The sequence below is a fragment of the Lynx rufus genome, unplaced genomic scaffold (assembly GCF_022079265.1).
Source record: "Lynx rufus isolate CCGP_SWC_20201006 ecotype Redwood Valley unplaced genomic scaffold, mLynRuf1.p SCAF_4, whole genome shotgun sequence".
In the NCBI taxonomy this organism is placed as follows: Eukaryota; Metazoa; Chordata; class Mammalia; order Carnivora; family Felidae; genus Lynx; species Lynx rufus.
This window is the reverse complement of record NW_025814856.1, coordinates 81606383-81630245: the sequence shown is the minus strand read 5'-3', so window position 1 is coordinate 81630245 and position 23863 is coordinate 81606383. Positions and strand designations below refer to the sequence as shown.

Sequence of the window (23863 nt, the reverse complement as noted above, 5' to 3'; positions counted from 1 at the left end):
ATAAGGATTCCAGGGTTGACCACACTGGGGTTTGTCTGCCACAATATTTAGTATTGCCGCCCTGAAGTAGGTCCAGTAGTTCTGTGAGTTCTACTAATCGCAGTAGTTCCTGTGAGTCAGGGGGCTTAGCTGACATAGAAAAGGGAATGATGCAATACTCAGTGACATCTTTGAGGTATTTGATATTTTTTCTTATTTATCCTTTGTTGAATCAGCAAAATAAGGAGTAACTACACTGCCTTGCTTCTTGAAGACATTAACATGTTATTTAAAGATGTTGGGGTGCCTGGGTGGCTCAGTTGATTAAGCGTCTGACTCTTGACTTTGGCTCGGGTCATGATCTAACGGTTCATGAGACTGAGCCCCACGTGGGGTTCTGGGCTGACAGCACTGAGCCTGCTTGGGATTCTCTCTCTCTCTCTCTCTCTCTCTCTCTCTCTGCCCCTCACCTGCTTGTTCTTTCTCTCTTTCAAAACAAATAAAAATAAACTTATAAAAAAGATGTTATTTAAAGATGGGACATTGTCTATAAAGAGGATTGACATGGGTTTGGGCTCAAGGTTATAAAATGCAAGAAGCTTTTTCCTAACAATGACTAAGTACTCTTTAACAGTTTTAAATTAAGCTTTTTTACACTTGGACAATGAATAGGAGAATAAAATGTTTAAAAGCCCCAAACTCTGCTTTAGCTGAATGGTCAATAAAAGGAAGAGAAAAGTCATATTCATAATTGCTGGTATTAAATATCCAGTGTTTACAACTTGTTTATCATTAATAATAAAGATGCCCATCCTTTGGTGATTCTAGGCGATATCCTCAGGCTGTGTTAAGCTAATATCCACGTTATCTTTCTTAGTTCCATCCTTAAAATAACTCTGTGAAGTAGGAATAATATCTCTAGGCAACAAATGTGGCAAAGGGGATAGTAAATGGTAGAGACTCAGTGAGAAATCAGCTTTGCCCAACTCTAAAACCTCTTAACCAATATACTCTCTCTCTGTCCTATTACTATAAGATGGAGGAAAAAAAACACAGTTTTTAATAACTTTCATGTATAGGTTATTTAAAAATCATTAACTTTCAGTTACTGTGTAATGATACTTCGGTGTTAGAGATCTAAAACCATGATTGCTGCTGTGTGATATGCTGCATAGGATGCAATCTAGAAAACATAAACCTGCAGAATGCAATTTTTAACAATATTACAAAAGAAAAGAATTAACATAGAATAAAAACACTAGTAAGCCCTATAGGCACAAACTTGTCTACATAAATTCCAGAGTCTTTTAAGTAAGCAAAAAAAAAAAAAAAAAAAAAAAAAAAAATCTTGACTGCTTCTCTCCATGAGAAATAAATGTTGCTTTTAACTTCAAGGGTTAAATGCACTTTCTAGTATGCTGTATGAGGAAGATAATTAGAGGCAGGCAACTAATTAGTCATTTGAATTGTTTACTTAAAAGGTACACTATACATCCTGGGCATCTGGGAAAAGCCACATGGTGCAGGGCAGTACATGAGACTCATGGTCTGCAATCCACAGAGAGCCACTAGAACTTTCTCACCCATGTCCTGCAGAGTATTTCCCCACCACAGCATTTCTGAAATAATTTAAGATTATTTTCACAATCAGCTCCTTCTTCTCCTCAGAGATGGTTTCCTGTCCTTGCAATTCCAAGAGAAACAGAAAGAAATGCTGTATTTTGCACCTTTTTCATGGTTACAATCAACCATGAACCTGGTTCAAGATAGCAAGTACTCAAACCTGAGAAGTATGTGGTCTGTGAGCTACCCTCACGATAACTGCTTTTAAAGGTCCCAAGACACCAAGAAAGAAACAATATAAAAATTATATAAAAGGACAAGTCTGGGGGCACCTGGTTAGTTCAGTTGGTACAGCATGGCGCTGATCTTGGTGTTGTGAAATTGAGCTCCACATTGGGTGCAGAGATTACTTAAAAATAAAATCTTAAATCTTGAAAAAAAGGACAAGAGTCTAAATGAGGACTGTTAAACAGGGGCAATAAAATTCTTACTTAGAACTAATATCTGTTCCACTGGTAATTGTGTCTTTTCTTCTTGTTTTTGTTGTAAGCTAAAGCTGAATGGATTTCTAATCGATACACCTGCCATACTTCATGGTACCATATGATACCTATCCTGATGTCTTAATTGGAAGCAAAATAACACAAGAGAAGCACAGACATCTATGCCTTAAAACTCTGACCATTCATAGTAAGAGTTCACTCAGTTGTTTACCATCCATACTACAAGTTCACTCATGCTTTATTCAGGACTGGCTGAAAGCCAGTGATATTAGGTCAGCGCTTTCTCTCCTGAATATGCTGATGTTCTTACTCAGCTGGAGTTTTAGAGGAGAGAATTTCACAGTCTGCCATCCTTTAATTGATAAAACTGTTCCTCTTTGTTGCTTGTGTAAGTCAGCATAGGTTCACAAAGGTAAAAATGAAGCTGAACTCTGTAACAATCACAGAAACAAAAAATAGTCCACATCACCCTTTTGGGGAGAAATTCTGGAGACAGAATACATTGGAAACCAGGAGGCTTAGTTTCATTTGTGCCGATCTGCAAGAGTGCCTCAAAAATAAAGGGACAATAAAAATGCTCCTGCATCTAATTACAAGATTTAATGAGAGAATGTGGATAATTCTTTCCACTAGGACAAGATTACCTCCCTGTGTCTTTTCATTCTACCACCAAGACGGCTAGTAGGCTCTCTATTATGCCCCTGGTAAAATGGATAACACTATAATGTAACTCGTGTTTCCATAGTTCTTTCTTTTTCTTTCTTTCTTTCTTTCTTTTTCTTTCTTTCTTTCTTTCTTTCTTTCTTTCTTTCTTTCTTTCTTTCTTTCTTCCTTCCTTCCTTCCTTCCTTCCTTCCTTCCTTCCTTCCTTCCTTTCCTTTCCTTTCCTTTCCTTTCCTTTCCTTTCCTTCTTTCTTTCCCTCCCTCCTTCCTTCCTCCCTTCCTCCCTCCCTCCCTAGTCAGCGCACATGCACACAAAGGGGGAGAAGGGCAAAAGGGAGAGAGAGAGAGAAAGAGAGAGAGAATCATAAGCAGGCTCCATGCTCAGTACAGAGCCTGATGTGGGGCTCAATGTGGGGCTTGATGTGGGGCTTGATCCCATGAGCCTGGAATCATGACCTGAGCTGAAATCAAGAGTTGGATGCTCAACCAAATGAGCCACCCAGATGCCCATTTCCATAGTTCTATACTTAGTTCATAGTATAGTTCCTTTGCCTCCTCCTCTCTTGTTAATCTCACAGATAGCTGAGGATCTGTTTTCCTGACTAGGTTGGAAGCCTCTCTGCAAGAGGAGATCATATCTTGTTCATCCCTGTATCCCCTAAAGCACTCAGAACCTTCTGTACCTCACAGAAGCACCTCATGTTGTTGCAGGACATCATGGTTTTCCAACAGCTAGGTTACTTTATTTATCGAGTTGAGGCCATTTGGAAGGCTATCAGGGATCCTTAACACTGTGTAATGGAGATAAAAAAAAAAAACCCAGAGGCTGAGTTGCTGACCCCAGGGTCACACAGTTACTAAAAAGCTAGCAACTAGGCCTTCTGATTTCTACTTTGATGTCCTTTCCTCTATACCATGTCCATTAAAGGCACTTAAAGAATGTTAAATAAAATGAGCACATGAGTGAGGTTTCTCAATTGGGCAGAAGGCAAGTTTTACAAAACCATAGTTCCTTACATGCGGTAATGCACACAAAGTTTTTAAGTTATTCTCACTTAAAGAAATCACTCTTCCTGCATTTCCCCAGAAGCTCTTTCAAATCTCCATAAAAAAGGTTTTTTTTATATGAAAGGCAGATACACACAGCCAACACAAAGTGAGAGAATACCCCTCTCTCCCCCCCAACACAAAGTTCCTTCAAGGCAAATTCACCTAGGGACTGAGCCATTTTCAACAATTGATCCCATTTCTTTAAGAATAGTTTGATAAGTTAGACAACAGTGTCTTAAGTCTCACTACCAATATGCCACAAGAGAAGACAATGCACCAGTATTTACATTTCTTAAAAACTGAAGCAATACTCAACTATTTTCAAGGACCCCACAGAGAAGAATGCCTCTGCAGGGCTTATTTCCACAACAACAGAAGAGCAACTCAAAGCTGGTTTTGGTTGGATGCCATTCAAAAGTATATTCATCTGCAAAACGACATGTAAATGAATCTAAGCCTCTCTAATATCATCTCTTCTTGGGTTTTGTTTTTGTATCAAAGAAACGTTTGCTGGAGTTGACAATCTTGTTGATATAATGGAATTAAAGGAGGCAGTTTTAATTCACTTGTTATTTCTAGAATATTATGTATCAAAACAGAAATAACCATGCTATCTTAGTGGATTATACAAAGTTTACATTTACTGGAAACAACAATCTGACAATAAAGAAGTTTTTGGTTTTTTTTAAAGTAAAAATTTGCAGTCCTACTACCTAAAGATGATCACTGCTAACATTTTCGTATAAATACTTCCAGACTTCCTTATGTTTATACACACATAAACACTTTCCTTTCTTTATTTTTTCTTTTTTTAAAGTTTATTTATTTATTCTGAAAGAGAGAGCCTATGCAGGGGGAGGGGCAGAGAGAGAGGAGAGACAGAATTCCAACCAGGTTCTCAGCAGACTGCACAGAGCTGTATGCAGGGCTCGAACCCCATGATCATGAGATCATGACCTGAGCCGAAATCAAGAGTCAGACACTGAACTGACGGAGCCATCCAGGCACCCTCATTTCTCTTTCTTTTAAAAAAATTATTACAAAATCATAATAAACCTGTTCTTTTTTTCTTTTTACAACTATTTCATTGACATCTTTCCACACTGAAAAAATGTTGAGAATAAGCCAATCTCCAATTATGGAACTCTCTGGAGGTTGCTTCCATTTTTCACTGCTATAAACAATGCTTCTATAATATGCATTCTTATATATCTTTGTGTACTGGTCCAATTATTTCCTTAAGATAAATTCCTAGAAGCAGAATTGCTGGGTCAAAGCAAATTTTAAAAATGAGCATTTACTGCAAAGTTGCCCTTCAAAAAAGTTGTAGTGGGAAATATAGCCTTCCAGTTATGGAATGAATAAGTCACAGGAATAAAAGGCACATCATAGTGAATATAGTCAATGATACTATAACAGTGTTGTATGGTGACAGATGGTAGCTATACTTGTGGTAAGGATAGCATAATGTATAGAAAAGCTGAATCACTTTGTTGTATACGTGAAACTAATGTAAGTAACACTGTGTGTCAACCATACTCAAATTAAAAAAAAATTAAGAGCTTGTGGATTTCGAAATAGCTAGGGCACTCCTTATTTTATCTTGTTGAATTGGCAATCAAAGGTGAGGCAAGAGAAAAAAATACATGAGGAATCTTTGAAATTCTTTTTTTACCCTTCCAACTATGTGCAGCCATGTACATTATTTAGAGTGTAGTTAAGCAGGGTCATTTTAGGACTTTTAAAGGATCTTCAGGCCCACGGGTAGCTGTTGGTTACCTGTCCAGCTTTGGCTCAAGTCATGATCTTGCGGTTCATGACTTCAAGCCCCGTGATGGGCTCTGTACTGACAGCTGAGCCTGGAGCCTGCTTCAGATTGTGTCTCCCTCTCTCCCTGCCCCTCCCCTGCCCCAAAATAAATAAACATTAAAAAAAATGTAAGACTTTTAATCTTTGGAAATTCAATTACACATCATGGCAAACATATTAAAATACACCCACATCCATTATATATTTTTCATTACAAAAACCTCCAAATAGATTTTATAATTTTGCCTTTAAATTTTATTTGCTACTAGTGATGCATGTAATTTATGTTTGGTTGTAATTATTCAGCACATTCAGGAATCTGACCAAAAAATTATTTCCAATATCATGAAATTTTATGAATATTTAAATTTAGCAGTTAAGGGAGTTAACATATATTGTGTTTTGTAGATATTTAATTTAAATTTATTAATCCTACTTTTGCAATTTGCTTATCATATTTTTGAGATAATATTCATTTCCTCAGTTCCTGGACTTTATCCAGGCCCCTGAAAAGCTTTGAGGCCCTGGCATGTGCCCAAAATGACTAATGAAAGAACTTCCTAGGAAGAGGCAGAGAGAATGTAAAGGTATTAGAAGAAGAAAGAGCTTGACTTGGTGGGAGTAGAGAGAAGGAAGACCACGGTGGTTGGGATGGTCAACTGGACCAGGTCACCCAGGGCCTACCATGGAGATTTCATGAACCACTGTCCATAGAAAGTAATTTTCTCAGCCTATTGAACTTCTACTTCAACAAACCACACATACCATGAATCTAAATCATCAAATGTAGAATTCTCTGGTTAATTTCTTTAGTGGTGTGTTTACTCTCTTACTTCCAAAATCTCACTTAGCTACTACTTAGTCCAAATGAAGATTTTTTAGGGAAATCTAACTTTGGAGAAATAAATGACTTAAAAATCAACCATGTGGACATCAACAGGACATGAGTCTTGACATATGGCTATTTTATTCATTTCTTTGGCAGGTCCTATGGCTTTGTCCTTCAATATATATCTTCAAGTGGTCCATTTCTCCACCACATCATTCTGTTCCTAGCATCATTATAAGCACATGTAGATGACACTGTTAGCCTCCAAGCTGAGCTCCTTCTACTGCTTCACCTGTTACCCTCTATCATCTGTTCTCCAAAAAGCAGCCACAATTATTTTTTAAATATAATCACATTATATTACTCCTCTGCTACAAATTATTTACTTACTTCCCATAACACTTAGGATAAATTCCAAAATCGCTATATTGCTCTATAAGGTACTAATATAATCTATCTCCTTGCCTGCCTCAGGGCCTTTGCTCTTGCTGTTCTCTCCACCTGTGATGCTTTCCTTGCACCCTTTTACATCATTGTCTTTCATTCTTCTGCTCTGTTCTAATGCCTCCAGGAGGGCTTTACTGACTATCTTACCTAAAAAAGTTTCACTCTCCACTTATGCTACCTCACGTTCCATTCATTTATTCTCACAGCACAAACCACTTCCTGAAATATTATTATGCATGATTACTTGTTTACTGTTGTTATTCCCCTCCAGAATGTAAGCTCTGCAAATAAAAGACGTTTCTATCTTCATCTCCAAAACCTACTGTGCTTCCTCCAGCACAAATAGTGCCAGTAGTGCAATCACTATCCAGTCAAATGTATAAATTAGTCTATCAGTGAATGAAAAACTTCATGTAATGAAATCCTTATGTTGAAAAGCCTAAAAAGTAGACTCTATTTTAGAAAGTCATTTATAAATCTATTTAGGGGAATGTTCAATTATATTACCAGTTTGTTGGAGGCACTGATACTCCTGGGTACTGAAAGTACTCTTTAAATAGCTGCTGAAAAAAGCAGTAAGTGACTTTTCAGTTTGTTACTCAATATATTTACTTTATCTATCTGCTAAGCTTCCTGGAACAATCATTTACTGTGAAATGGTGGTTGAAGTGGCTCTTGGGAGCCACCTCACCCCAAATAGCTTCCTTCAGCACACAATTTAAATTGATTTACTGTTCTTTGTAATTGTCCCTGTAAGGAATAATCCCAAGAAAACTCTAGGCTTACTAGTAAACTATTTAAACTGACAAAATCTCTACAAAAGATATAGGTTGATGTTCAATGAAAGAAAATCCTAAAGAAATTCACTTGGCTGTGTCTTCTAATGGAAGAAGTTGGTGGCATTGATAAAATTGAGATTGCAAATTCATGAGAACACTCAGGTTTCCCTGACTGCTTTCAACATTACTGAGAACGATTTTTGTGAGGGAGAAGAAAATGGCACAATATTACCAGCCCTGGACCAAGATCAGGAATTCTCCAAACTGCTTAACAAAAGAATACTAAGGCCCCATAACTTCCAAGCCAAGGACCAAATCTTAAAGGGTAACTTCTTTAAGAACTCCTATGACTTGGCATACCACAGGTGTAAAGCCTTTTAGACTGAACATTAATAAAATTTTTGACAAATCAAAAAAAATTAGGCTTTTCCAACATGAGGATTTCATTACATGGGACACTCACCCCTAAAGCTGTTCTCTTCCTTTTATACCTCTATTTTCCTGCATCTCCAGGGCTGACCATGCCACCTGGGGCTCGTGTGAAAAACCAGGCTTCCCAAGTCCTCCAGCACAACACTAAATACCACATAATGTTATCCTTTTTTTCTCATGCCTGTTGTTATTCACAGCTAATTTCACTTCTTGTGTGTTGCTCTTTTATTTTCTCTCTACTTTCAGGACAAACCTAAGGAAATTTCTCTTCCTAAAAACTGACCCTAACATGACAAGTGCTATTTATTTTCTTGTATAAAGAAAAGGGAGAGCTTTTTCTTTCTTTTAAATTTATTTATTTATTTTGAGAGAGAGAGAATGCGCGACAGAGTGAGCAGGGGAGGGATAGAGAGGGGGAGAGAGAGAATCCCAAGTGGGTTCTGTGCTGACAGCACAAAGCCCAACATGGGCTCCACCTCGCAAACGGTGAGATCATGACCTGAGCCGAAATCAAGAGTCGGACACTTAACTGACTAAGCCACCCAGGTGTCCCAAGAAAAGAGAGAGCTTTAATTAAAAAAACAAAATTAGACATAACAAGGAATGAGTAACTTCTGTTTTAACACCCATGAAAGTACCTAGGAAGCCTTTCAACATTTCTATGTCTCATTGGTCTCTAAATCTTCTTTTAATTAAATCTGCTTCTCCTCAAGCATCATGAAAAATGAAAACTATAGCTTTTCTTTTTTCTATTTTTTTACTTTTATGTTTTTCTATCTATTTTACTTTAACTTTTGCTAGTTTTTATTGAGATATAATTGACATACCCCGTTGTATTAGTATACAACACAATGAGTTGATATATGTATTTACAGTGAAATGATCACCACAATGTTTAGTTGACATCCAATCACTTTACATAGCTACAATTTTTTTTTCCTTATGAAGAGAATTTTAAGATGTACTCTCTTGGCAACTCTCAAATATACAATACAAGCATACCTTGTTTTATTATGCTTTCCTTTATTGTGCTTCCCAGATATGTTTTTTTGGTTTGTTTGTTTGTTTTAAACAAATTGAACATTGTGGCAACCCTGTGTCAAGTGAAGTTCTACTGGAGCCATTTTTCCAGTGGCATTTGCTCATTTGGTGTCTCTGTCACATTTTGGTAATTCTCACATATTTCAAGCTTTATTATTTTTAATAGATTTGTTGTAGTGATCTGTGATCAGTGATAATGATTTACTGAAAGCTCAGAGGATGGTTATCATTTTTTAGCAATAAAATATTTTCAAATTAAGGTAAGTACATTGTTTTTTAGATATAATACTATTTATTTCACACTTAATATGCTAAGTATAATGTAATCATAACTTTTATATGCACTGGGAAACCAAAAAATTCATGTCAGTTGCTTTTTCGAGATATTTGCTTCATTGTGGTGGTCTGGAACTGAACCTGCAGTATATCTGAGGTATGCCTGTATGGTACTATTAACTCTAGTCATCATGCTGTATGTTAAACCCACAGAACTTATTTATATTATAACTGAAAATTTGTGCCTTTTGACCACCTACACCCATTTCATCCACTCCTGCCCCCCTCAGCCACCACACCACTAGTAACTACCAATCTGCTCTCTGTAACCATGAGTTAGTTTTTTTCAAGGTCAATCCAAGTTACCATGAATGGTAGGATTTCCTTCTCTTTTCTGACTGAAAATATTTTATTGTACGTATAAACCACATTTTCTTTATCCATTCATCCATGGATGGACACTTAGGTTGTTTCCATGTCTTGGATATTATAAATAACGCTGCCATGAAACATGAGAATACATGTATCTTCTAAGAAAATGATTTCATTTCTTTAGATATATATTCAGGAGTGGAATTACTGGATCATATGGTAGTTCTATTTTTAATTTTCTGAAGAACCTCCATACTGTTTTTCATAGTGGCTGCACCAATTTACATGTCCACCAACAGAGCACGAGAGTTCCCTTTTCTCCACATCCTCACCAACACTTGTTATTTTTTGTCTTTGTGATACCAGCCATTCTAACAGGTGTGAGGTGATATCTCATTGTGGTTTTCATTTGCACTTCTCAGATGATTAGTGATTTGTGCACCTTTGCACACCTGTTGGTCATTTGCATGTATTTCTTGGAAAAATATTTATTTACTTCCTCTGCCTATTTTTAATCATCTTATTTTTTTTTTTTGCTATTGAGTTGTATGTATTCTTCATTCATTTTAAATATTAACTCCCTGTTGGATATACGATTTGCAAATATTTTTCCCCATTCCATAGATTGATGGTTTTCTTGGCTGTGAAGAAATCTTTTAGTATTATATAGTCTCACTTGTTGATTTTTTATTTTGTTTCCTTTGGTTGGTGTCATATCCCCAAAAATCACTGCAAATATCTATGTCAAGATGCTTACCATCTATATTTTCTTCTAGGGGTTTTATGGTTTCAGGTCTTATGTTTGAGTTTTTAATTCATATTTTGAGTTATTTTGTGTATGGTGTAAGATAGTGGTCCAGTTTCATTCTTTTGCATGTAGCTGTCCAGTTTTTAAATATTATTTACTTAAGGAACTGTCCTTTCCTCATTGAACATTCTTGGCTCTTTTGAAAAATGAAATTTTTTTAATGTTTATTTATTTTTGAGAGAGACAGAGACAGAATGCGAGTGGGTTAGGGGCAGAGAAAGAGGGAGACACAGAATCCGAAGTAGGCCCCAGGCTCTGAGCTGTCAGCACAGAGCCCGATGTGGGGCTCAAATTCTAGAGCCATGAGATCATGACCCGAGCCGAAGTCCAATGTCCAACTGACTGAGCCACCCAGGTGCTCCTGAATATTTTTTTACACCCATGCATGGGTTTATTTCTAAGCTCTCTAATCTGTTCTTTGTAGATCTATGTGTCTGTTTTCATGCCAATACCATACTATTATGATTACTGTGCCTTTGTAATACAGTTTGAAACCAGGAAGTATAATGCCCCCAGATTTGCTCTTCTTTCTCATGAGTGCTTTCGTTATATTGCTCAGATTGCTTTTGGGGTCTTTTGTGGTTCCATAAAAATTATAGGATTGTTTGTTCCATTTCTTTGGAAAATGTCATTGGAATTTCAATTGGGATTGCGTTAAATCTGTAGATTGCTTTGGCTACTATGGGCATTTAAACAATATCAATTCTTCCAATCTATAAACATGGAGTGTCTTTGTATTTATTCGTGTCTTCTACAATTTCTTTCATCATTATCTTATTGGATTTCAATGGACCTGTCTTTCACCTCCTTGGTTAAATTTGTTCCTAGGTATTTTATTCTTTTTGATGCAATTGTCAATGGGACTGTTTTCTTAACTTCTCATTCTGCTAGTTCATTTTTAGTATATAAACAATTGATTTTTTATCCTGCAGCATTACTGAATTTGTTTACCAGTTCTTACAGTTTATTGGTGAAGTCTTTAAAGTTCTTACAGTTTATTGGTGAAGGCTTTAAAGTCTTTAAAGTTCTTACAATTTATTGGTGAAGTCTTTAAAGTGTGTGTGTGTATATATATATATATATATACACATATATATGTATATATATGATGTCATATGCAAATAGAGACAATTTTACTTCTTCCTTTCTGATTTGGAGTCTTTTAGTTCTTTTTCTTTTTTTAATTGCTCCCACAAGGACCTCTAGTACTATACTGAATAAAAGTGGCAAGAGTGGACATCCTTGTCTTGTTACTGATCTTACAGGAAAAGTTTCAACTTCTCACCATAAAGTATGATATTAGCTGTGAGCTTCTCAGATATGGCCTTTATTATGTTGAGGTACATTCCACCTATACCCAATTTGTTGAGAGTTTTTATGACAAATGGATGATGAATTTTGCCAAATGCTTTTTCTGCATCTATTGAGATGATCATATGATTTTTATCTTTACTTTTGTTTGTGGTAGGTACATCACAGTGATTGATTTGCACAGGTGGAACCATCCTTGCATCCCTGGAATAAATCCCATGTAATCACGGTGTATGATTCTTTCAATGTATTGTTGAATTCAGTTTTCAAATATTTTGTTGAAAATTTTAGCATCTGTGTCATCATGGATATTGGCCTGTGATTTTCTTTTCTTGCGGTGTCTTTGTCTGGTTTTGGTATCAAGGTAATGCTGGACTCATAAGATGAGTTTGGAAGTGTTCCATGCTCTTCTATTTTGGGGAAGAGTTTGAGAAGAATTAATGTTACTTATTCTGTAAATGTTTAGTAGATTCATTAGTGAATCTGTCTGGTCCTGGACTTTTGTTTGTTGGGAAGTTTTTGATTATGGATTAAATCTCCTTACTAGTAATTGTCTGTTCAGATGTTCTACTTCTTTATGATTTAGTTTTGGTGAGTTGAATGTTTCCAGGAACTTATCTTTCTTTTAGGTTGTCTAATTTGTTGGTGTATAATTGTTTACAGTTCTCTTATGATCCTTTGTATTTCTGTGATATCAGTTGTAATCCCTCTTCAACTCCAATTTTGAGTTCTTTTTTTTTCTTTCTTTCTTTTTTTGGGGAGAGGGGAGTCTAGCTAAAGGTTTGCCTGTTTCATTTATCTTTTCAAAAAGCCACTCTTGCTTTCACTGATTGACTTTTCTACTGTCTTTTTAATCTCTATTTCATTTATTTCTGCTCTGATCTTTGTTATTTCCTTCATTCTGCTAACTTTGGGCTTAGTTTTTCTTTGTCTGCTTCTTTGAAGTGTAAGTTAGGTTGTTTACCTGAGATCTTTCTTGTTTCTTAATGTAAGCATTTATTGCTATGAATTTTTTTTTGCACTGCTTTTTGCAGCATCTCATACATTTTGGTATGCTGTAATTCCATTTTCATTTGTCTCAAGATATTTTTTAATTTTTCTTTTGATCTTCTTGACCCATTGATTGTTATTTAATCTCCACACTTAAGAATTTTCTAATTTTCTCCTTGCAAATAATTTCTAGTATCAAACCATTGTGGTAGAAAAAGTTGCTTGATATAATTTCAATCTTCTTAAATTTATTAAGACCTGTTTTGTGGCCTAACATATAATCTATCCTGGAGAATATTTTAGAGTATTTTGTGTGTGCTTGATAAGAATATGTATTCTTTGCTTTGGGATGGAATGTTCTGTAAATATCTGTTAAGTCCATCTAGCCTAGTGTGTCTTAGATTCAATATTTTCCTATTGATATTCTGTCTGGATGCTCTATCCATTGTTGTAAGTGGGTTATTTAAGCCCTCTATTATTATTATTTTCTATTTCTTCCTTAAGGTCAGTTAATATTTGCTTTAAATATTTAGGTCCTCTTATGTTGGGCACATAGATATTTACCAACATTATATTCACTTTTTGGATTGACCCCTTTCTCATTATATAGTGACCTTTTCTGTCTCTTATTACAGTTTTTCCCCTAAAGCATATTTTGTCTGATATAAGTATAGCTAACCCTGCTTTCTTTTGGCTTCTACCTGTATGGAATATCTTTTCCATCCCCTCACATTCAGTCTGTGTGTGGTCTCAAAGCTAAAATCAGTCTCCTGTAGCCAGCATATAGTTGGATCTTATTTTTTTTATTCAATCAGCCACTCAATGTCATTTGATTGGAACACTTAGTCCATTTACATTTAAGGTAATTATTGATAGGTATGGACTTACTATTGCCATTTGTTAATTGTTTTCCAGCTATTTTTAATTCATTAGTTTGCTTTTTCTTAATTTTTATTCTTTTCCTTTGTGATTTAGTAACTTTCCATAGTGGTATGCTTAGATTCCTTTCTCTTTCTCTTTTGTATATTTACTATACAGGTTTTTGCTTTGTTGGTACCACAAGGCTTACATAAAACATCTTATATTTGTAATAGTCTATTTTAATCTGATAATAACTTAGGTTTGAATGTATACTAGAGAGCTCCACATTTTTACTCCCTCTACCCACGTTTTATGTTTTTGATTTTACGATTCGCATCTTTTTATCTTGAGTAGCCCTTAACAAATTATTATATCATTATTTTTGCTACTTTTGTCTTTTAATATTCATTCTAGGTTTATAAATGATTTAACTACCATCACTACCATATTTCAGTATTCTGAATTTAACCATATACCTTCCTTTAACAATGAGATTTATATTTTCAAAGATTCTTCTGTTACTAATTAGTGCCCTTTTGCTTCAGCTTTCAAAATTTCCTTTAATATTTCTTGTAAGGCCTGCCTAGTGGTGCTGAACTCCTTCAGCTTTTTTTTATTTTTAAGTAGGCTCCATACCCAATGTGGGGTTTGAACTCACAACCCTGAGATCAAGAGTCTCACACTCTACTGGCTGAGCCAGCAAGGCACCCCTAAACTCCTTCAGCTTTTGCTTGTCTGGAAAACTCTTTATCTCTGCTACTAAAACCAACTGCCAATTCTAATATGCTATAACAACCATCCTTTGCAGCTGTATACATTTTGACACCGAAACCCTATATATATGACAGAAATGTCCTTACCACCTGTATACCTCACCAGATTAGACAGAGGAATGTCAATATCCCTTGGTAATGTCACTAATAGTATTAGTCAGATAATATTTAATAAACCTCAATTAAAATGATGCCTTTAGTGATCTTAAAATATATATAAGAAGTTTTAAAGGTTATTTTTAGAACATAAAGCAGATAGAGGTTCTGATAGCAGATACCATGCATGGAAGAAAGGAAAGTACTACAAATAATTAAAAGCAATTCATTTATCTACAGAAAAAAAGAGCTCTATGATGACACACTGTAAAGTGATTTATAGTATATTGACTGTAATTCTTCTAATGAAAAAGCAATTGTCCAAGTTTTCCCTGGAGAACACTCAGCAGCAACAATCCATGCACATGGGAAGTCATGAGTTAGAAAATGAGAACCAAATGAACTCACAGCTGGGAAAAGCCAACAATAATTAATTTAACACCAGCCATTTGTAGAGAACATGTATACATTTCAAAATTTCCCTTGAGAGAAAGAGGGTCATTGAAGGTTTGAGGCTACATACTTAACATCTTCAAAGAATGTTTAGTTAATAAGGTAATATGCTCCAAAGGTCTTACACTAAAATTATAACATTTTAGGACTAGAGGTTAGGATAAATGGTCAATACCATCACCTGAATTTCAATATTGTAACAAGTGTTTCTGAAACACACTGCCAAAGTGAGTTCATGTTGAACTTGAACAATATATTCCTCAACAGCAGCAAAGAGAAAACAACGTCATTAAAAGGGGCTTTATTCTGACTCACTGGCTAAGAAAATGGGAACAGTTTGAGATCTTCCACATTGTTTCATTTTAATGAGCAGCAAGAATTTTTCATGTCCTTATTAAAGTGGTTAATGTATTTCTCTAGTCTCATTATCACTGCCAGAGTGTACTCTGTTGTTTCATAACCAAGACAACTCCTTCGCGTTTCAGAGAAGATCAGAAAGTCAAATCTGGTTGCTCACATGTGGTTGTTAATAAAACTCCCACGGTGCTGCTTAAGGTGCCCATGGGGACTGTACAATTATTTATATTTTCTTATGGTTTTCTATAATTACTGTGATTGTATTTTCACAAAGTAAATGTATCTCCACCAATTAAAGCAGTGGTGGGTTAAGAATATTCATCAGACTTGTGTGAAAGGATATTGTTCTTAGGGTTTTGATCAAAGCACAGAAATTAAACTGCTCTTATCATGCATTCAACCCAAGTGTTGAATTAAAATGCTCAGCAACTTTGGAGTTTATTTGAGCAGATGTTAACTATTTATGAAAATAAACACGATACAGGACTTGCATTCATGATATGACTCTTTGTTGTATTAAAAGTGCTGGAAAAAAAATTACCACACAAATCTTGAGGGATACGGTTTATAGTGTATGACCGATTTGAACTGCTGTTAATTCAGGTCGATTTAAATTTTCAGAAGCATATAATTCTAAGAAATCTCATTTTGGCTTACATCTTTGCATCTTCTTATTTTACGTCACCTCTTTGTTTTCTGTGAAGGCTCTAGGACTAAGAAAGAATGTCCATAAAAACCAGCATTGGAGGCTATCAGATAGAAAACACGTAATATAACCTTTCATACTTTGCCATATAGAAATTTCATTCTATCTAGTTCCACAGTGCTTGCAGCAAAAGTGACCAGCTGCACTTCCATTCCATTAGCTGTCATTTTGAGGCTAGAATTTTAGCCTGCTGTGTATGAGATGTGAGTTCCATGCACAATTCCCATCAAAGGTAATTTTCTGTGCAACGGTGTGTAAAATTTACCTCTCATTATGATAAGGTCACTGATGGGTCATTTATGATATGCTCTCTGGAGACAACTGCAGTGAAGAGCTTTCGGTGATATTCGTCTGGAGAAATTAAATTGGTCTGACCATGACTCCACAGAAAGTAAAACTCTCTTAGAAAATTATTCCTCAATCATGTTTAAAGTCCCGAAGGGACCCACAGAGGGGCAGTTTGCACACTGGTGCAGGCTATGGGTTTTGGAATAATGTAGACTTGAGTTTTAATCTAGAGTCCCTGAGCCTAGAAGCCCTACATAATCCGGACTCTGCACAACTCTTGGTGTCTATTCCTCACCTTTGCTCCCTCCCTCCCTGGGCTTCCTGATCCTTGAATATACCATGGTCACTCTCACGTCTGGAGCCTTTGCACTGTAAATTTTCCTAGTTGGAATGTTCTTCCATCAGATCATCATGTGGCTAGAATTTCCTTTTTCTTCTCTGTTCTAATCAGTGGACTATATCATATCCACCATCTGAACTATCTGAACATAGTCTCCTCCTTTGTACCTTAGGTAGCCGCCTCCCAACTCCAGTTAATCACTATTGTGTCATCCTACTGATGTTCTTGAAGTACTAATCACAGTCTTAAATTACTTATTTACTGATTATTGTATAATTAAGCTTGCATTTGCCTATAGGGGGGTTAAATCTAAGATGGGCTATCTTGACTAGGATATCCCACAATCCTGAAACCCCAACAACATTAACTATATGAGTTACTGGTCCAACATTGCTTAATAAGATGGATTTAAAAGGAGATCTTAGTTAATAAATTAAAGATGAAAAAACCTCCTGGACTTTATGTAAGACAGCATGAACACAGAACTACCCATGAGAAGTAGTATTTTAATAAAATAGTCATTAGAGTGATTTCACATTTTACCATGATCGTGGTGGGCCTCCATGAAGGGAGAATATGGTAGTGACTTTAGTTATTAACACTTTTTAAAGAGGGGTTTTATATGTAACTGTGGGAAATAAAAATTTGAGATTAAAAACTATGGTGAAATTTTACATTTGTTGAAATCTATCAGTATTTTGTTTTCAGTTCTGCTTCCCAAGATATCTTGCCTGTAGACATAATAATGACTTTTGAAATGGTTCGTATTCAGTAAATATTTGTCAGCAAATGAGTAAGAGCTGGGTGAACCAGAAGATCATTCTTATGTTCCAATCCTTAATGTAAATTATAACAACAGCAGAGATGAAATTCTTACCAAAGTGTCCAGTCGTGGCCACAGTACGGCTGAACATTTCCAAGGTAGAATCCCAGAGACTGAGTGACCTCCACAAGATTGGTAAAGTCAAGGCTAATGCTGTTGAAAAGGACGGATGTCATGATAATTTCATCAATGGCCCATACATCTTCTCCCTGGGAAGAATGATACGGTTGCCACCATCTGAACTGGATTCCAAACTGTCTTGCATCATCTGGTAACTCTACGGAGATTATTCTAAAAATAAATAAATAAATAAAAGTAAAAATTCAGATTACTTTGGTATCTTAAAATACAAACGTTCACAACAGCATATTTTTTCTCGTAGTATAGCATTAAAAAAATAGTTCTCCCACTATTATAAACATTCTTCTGAGATTTCCAATTTCGTGTCTGACTCAAACAAAGTCTTCCAAACCCATCAAAAAATGTGACTGCTTGCATTCATCTGCTTTCAGAAAAGCTAACTCAATAAAACACAGTTGTTGTCAAAGTGGCAGGATTTGTCTTAGTCTGAAAAAGGAGCTTGGGCATCTTGTTACACATATTACAGTTTGAGGCTGGTTGGAACTGCGGCCCTTCCTAATTCCCGTCAGTTGAACACAGTGTATGAGGTGACTTGCTGTGTCATGGTGGCCATGACAACAAACCTGTATGTGACAAATGGGGAAGAAAATTAAGAATAATATCTAATTTCCAGGAGCAATTACTGTACACAGCAGCAGGAACCATACATTAATTGCCACTGCAACGACATCTGCTTGAAAGCTCCATAAATCACATTCCATGCTGCTCACATCCATACACAAGGTGAGACATGAAGCAAATGGCAAATGGAACATTTGTCTCCATCAATGTACAATTAAACACCAGGAGAGGTGTTAGCAGTAAACACATGCTAAAGGGACTGAGTCTTTTTCCTAGTGAGCAAAGGAAAGCTCCCTAAGACAGGTGACTAGTTGGGTAACTTAGAAACAAATTATTTAAAAACTTCAGTGTCTAAGGCTGGAATGAATTAGAAATTAGATTGATTTTCATATTTGTATTATGTTTCTTCTTCTTGTGTCAAGAAATGTTAAAACCATGGAAATGTAATTTCTTATGTAGAGTTATTAAAAATAATGCCTATTTTCTCTTTAAATAATTTGTATATGGAAATATGGGATAGAATAACATGATTTTCATCACTATTAATTATACAAATGACCAGTAAAAAACAGGCAGAATTTTTTGCAATGGGAGAAAATGTACTTTTTAAATAAGGAAAAATCATTATTCAAATATAGAAATATAAATTTAAAAACAGTGCTTAAATTAAAAAGACAGAGCAGTAATTTTTATGGTTTTTAAATACTTTTAAATACTTTTGGTCTTAAAAACTTTAAATCTGTGAATTTTTTTTACCCATGTGAATTTATTAGAAGGAAAGAATAAAATTTAAATTGAGTATTTTAGTAATTTTCACTTTAATTTCTAAATATTTTTATTAAATAGTCAAATAACTATATTTATTTATATTAACATACCAAATATGTAAAGAAATTAATTAAACTATATTCAAACTGGCTCAATAATGAAAAAAAATCATGCATTAATTTAATCATTTAATTTGATCATCATGTTATTAGAAAATTATAATTTTCCTTTATAATAATTTTAAAAGCAATTACTATTCTCTGATGAAAATAAATATAATTTAAAAATAACAACTGAGGGGTGCCTGGGTGGCTCAGGTGGTTGACTGTTCAACTCTTGATTTCAGGTCAGGTCATGATCCTAGGGCTGTGGGATCAAGCCTTATGTCAGACTCTGTGCCAAGCATGGAGCCTGCTTGGGATTCTCTGTCTCTCTTTCTCTGTCTCTCTCTCTCTGTCTCTCTCTCTCTCCCCACCTCAGCCCCTTTCCCCATCTTATATGTGTGCACTCTCTTTCTTTAAAAAAACCCCAAAAACCAAAAAACTGAAAAGTAGAATTTTTCAGGCAACTTTAAAGTTTATTTTCCTTTATTTCCTTATTTTAGTGCATATACATACATGTGTGTGATAACAGTAATTGAAATGACCAATATTTTCCTTGGCAATGATATTAAGACTACAGGTCTGTAATCAGACTGTTGGGTTAAAGTCCCCACTCTGACACCTAATGGTTAATAACTTTGCAGCTGCAGGGAAGGTACTCAACTTCTATGTTCCTCAGCACCTTCATCTGTGAAGTTGGAATAATATCCTTATGCCAAAGTCAGATATACTTTTTGGTTTTTCACTATCATGTCTTAGCATCTAGAATAGTATCTGGCACATATCAAAAACTCAACAAATTCTTACTGCATAAATGAAGTACACGTTGTCACTATACCCTGATAGAAATTTGAATACTGAGACACAAAAAGGTTGAATATTCTCTCTAATGTTAAGCAGCTTTTAAGTGGCAATGCCAGGAGCTGCACCTAGACAGCATGGCTCTCGAGCCTGTACTCTTAACAATTACTTCCTATCATGAGGTGGGGTGGGAATCTCTGTTTCCACCACTCTGCATATGGCATCAGCTCATTACAATACCTTTGGAACCATTTGATCAGAAGATTCCTGGATGGGAACCCAGGGATTTGGGTCAACTTTCTGTATCGTTCTTCCTTTTGGGGTAGATACTAAGCTCATACATTTTTGTAATCAAATACAGCAATCAAAACAAAAATAAAATAAAAATAGGCTTTATAAAAATTTTAGAATAAGAAACAAGCCCTATAATTAAGACAAATCTAGAATAATTTTAGTTTCAGCAGTGACATAAAGTTTTACATTGAAAATGCCAATTAGTTCACGACGTTCTAGTCAGTTTGAATTAAAAGATTAACTTAGATAAATGTACAGGCTTTAAAATTTATAAATAGAAAGCAGACAGGGTTCTTTACTGAGTGACTCATAGGGAAAAGAATTATTAGAAATTGGCTGGAAGTAACAGTGGTTAGCTAACTAGAATATCTAATTTATGGGTCATACTTCATTTTGGAACAGCCATGGCAGGAAGGGACAATATGGAATTGACAGTAGTTACAGGCAGCAATTTAGACGGAAGAAAATACAGCAAATGGCTAAAGGCATCAAGATACATTTAACTCTCCTGTGAAGAATTTACATGGTTTGTATTATTTATCATGTAAAATATAATTTAGTATCCAGAATAGATCAAATTCTACTTCTGCCATGTCACTTTTATTAATATTTGTAAGAAAGAGGGGGATGGAGGAAGAGTCTCATGGGCAGACATACATACAATTGAAAATAAAGGTGTTCTTGACACCTCTACCATGTTCTCTTTTTAAAAAAAATCTCCCCTCGGATCTTAATCTTTCAAGCTATGCACATACCTAGTTCTGAAAAGCCATGTTGATTCTGCTTAGAAGAAAAATGTTGCTGTCAAATGGCAGGCAAGATTAAATGCACCTTTGCAATAGCACATTTAATGTGTAATTATTTTTCATATCAACAAAGATTAATTAAATTTCATGATAAAGATTGATTATTGAATTTTGGAGCTGTCCATCTTTGTTAGAAAAAATTGTGTTTTAGACCAAGTTAACTTAGGACAGTGATATTTTCGTCCTGCTTTCATTATTATCAACCTGCTTTTTTTTTTTTTTTCAACGTTTATTTATTTTTGGGACAGAGAGAGACAGAGCATGAACGGGGGAGGGGCAGAGAGAGAGGGAGACACAGAATCGGAAACAGGCTCCAGGCTCCGAGCCATCAGCCCAGAGCCTGACACGGGGCTCGAACTCACGGACCGCGAGATCGTGACCTGGCTGAAGTCGGATGCTTAACCGACTGCGCCACCCAGGCGCCCCATCCTGCTTTTCATTTAATTGTCTTTTAATGTTTTCTATGGAGAGTCTGTGAAGTGTGTTTTTGGTATTCATATTGTCTACTGAGTGAGAAAGTTGAGGTTCACTTACTTTTACAGGGAACACTCAACACATCTGATGTATTCTTAAAATTTTATAATGTAAACAATTACAACTCATAACAGTTGTTAGCTATTTTCTCTGTTACATGCTACTTTCTTTTCTATGAAAATTAAATTTCTCATTTGTTTACAAACACTTAAATATAGGGACTGCTCTAGGCAACAACTTTCAGTATATAAAGTCTAGCATCAGTGCCCCTGTCTTTTTGCCACAGTGCCAATGCAAACCTCAGTGCCCAAAACCCTTGCTCTCTTTCATATTTCCCTGTGATCAAAATGTACTTCCAGGAAGGCAAATGGTGTTAGTTCTTCACTAACTGTGAATGTAGCTATAGTGTTACCTCTTCTAGTGGTATTTAATTTTCCCATCCTCCTCTTGTGCAATTTTTTAAAGAATTTCAGTGAGTAGGTCAATACTGTCGTAGAAGGGGAGACAGCCCTCTGGGCATTGCTAAAAATGTACCACCAGTGGTGATTACTATTCTGACAACATCGAAGGATGCCTCTGCTTCAAGTAAAACTTAAATCTCACAATTGCAACTATAGATTATGAAATGTATAAGCTAAAGAAAAACAGAAGTGGCCTGAAGAAAGAACTTTAAAAATATCCTCACCCTTCAATCTTTGGCAGGGACTCTACATATTACATGCAAATTTTAAATACATACTTGTTATCAGGTTTTAGAATTATTGTCTCATATGATTTATTATAACATATTATAATGTATTGCTAACAAATAGTTGTTAACAGAGTTTATAATTTAGTGTCATATCAAAATCATATCTAATAGGCTGCAGTATAGTTGAATAAGGAAAATAGTGTTAACTATTTTTCTCTTTCCTAGGCATCAAAATATTTCCCTTAGATGTATATTTCAAAATATGAGAACAAATTTCTTCAAATTATCAGAAATCAGTAAGACAAATGAAATAGAAGAATGTGGCTTGCTAGTTTTTTATTACAAGACACATTAATCTTTGTCCTCACCATCTCTCAATGGAAAAATATCTGATCTACACCAGTTGACTGATGATTTCCCCAGGAAGGAGATATCACTCTAATCATTTTTCCAAATGCTTTCCAACGTACCTGGGCTCATGATAGTTGAGATATGAATAGTGCTCCAAGAGTTTCCAAGTTATCCCATTATCGTAAGAATAATGCAGTAAAACTCCTTCACCAGGCTGGTCAGGGGCTCTGCATGTGCTCAGAACAGACTTGCTCCCTAGCCTCAGTGTGAACTGGAGAAACCTAGATATGAATTGTCTGTAATTAGCGTATGCATAAACATTTGTATCATAATGTTCATTTTGGCTTATAAAGAATTTCAAACAAATTTAAATGAATTACTGAAAAGCTGCATGTTTCTACTCATGTCTTATAAAATGTAAGTAATTTCACTGTGAGATGTATGAATATGTGTAGAAGATGAGGTCAATGCACGTTTATATGCAGATATATCCATGCAAAACATGAGTATATATTTATACATACTTGTATACTATGCACTTGTGTACATACACTTAAAATGCCAATCATTCCTTTACTGCATTATTTATGAGGCACTGGGGGAAGGGAAGATGTAGAATAAATCTAATCAGCCTCTGCAAGCTGTCAAATAAATAAAACTACATAAATAATTAACTAGCCCTTGGCTTAAGAACACAGTTTTGATGCTAACATTTCATATGTTTAAAAACCAGTCAGTCATTAGTATCTTAAAGTCATCAGTAAGCCTTTTAATTTATTAAAAACTAGGACAAATTAACCCTATAGCAACTAACTGTAAGCTCTCTCTAGATTAAAAATCGAAAGATGTACATATCAACAACAAAAAAAGGAAAATAAATAGATCTAAATTCAATCATTAGCATCTGGTTTCTATATGTATTCCACCCTGCCTTAACTCACCTGGACTGTGAGCTGTCAAGGAAAGACGTAATGAGCTGACGCCTTCCATCTTTGTTGAAAACCAGGGCCTTACCACTGGCCAAGACACCACAACCAAAGCTGACTTCAGCACCACGGATAGAGTAAAAGTTATGGTAAGAGGAGAGCCTGGAACTGCCGAAGCTTTCAGAAATAAACATTGGGAATGTCTGGGATGCCATCTCACAGGCTGGGCCAGAAAATCCAGGGTCACACCTGAAAGAGATATCACAAAATATTTTTTTTAAAAGAATCTTCTATTTTTCTTTTTTTAAAAATGTTTTTATTTATTTTTGAAGGGGAGAGAGAGACAGAGCATGAGTGGGGGAGGAACAGAGAGAGAGGGAGACACAGAATCTGAAGCAGGA

The 23863-nt window shown here is 35.5% G+C and overlaps 1 protein-coding gene across 2 annotated transcripts in view; it reads right to left on the bottom strand.

The window, feature by feature from the left end:
• Positions 1-23863, bottom strand: part of RELN (reelin) — a 528348-nt gene that overhangs the window by 145209 nt on the left and 359276 nt on the right. For both annotated transcript variants that reach the window (XM_047096965.1, XM_047096964.1), the window contains exons 18-20: positions 23478-23711; positions 22656-22817; positions 17603-17839 (exon numbers count right to left, since the gene is read on the bottom strand). In XM_047096965.1, the coding sequence (XP_046952921.1) occupies positions 17603-17839; positions 22656-22817; positions 23478-23711 (633 nt within the window). The remainder of the gene's footprint in view (positions 1-17602; positions 17840-22655; positions 22818-23477; positions 23712-23863) is intronic.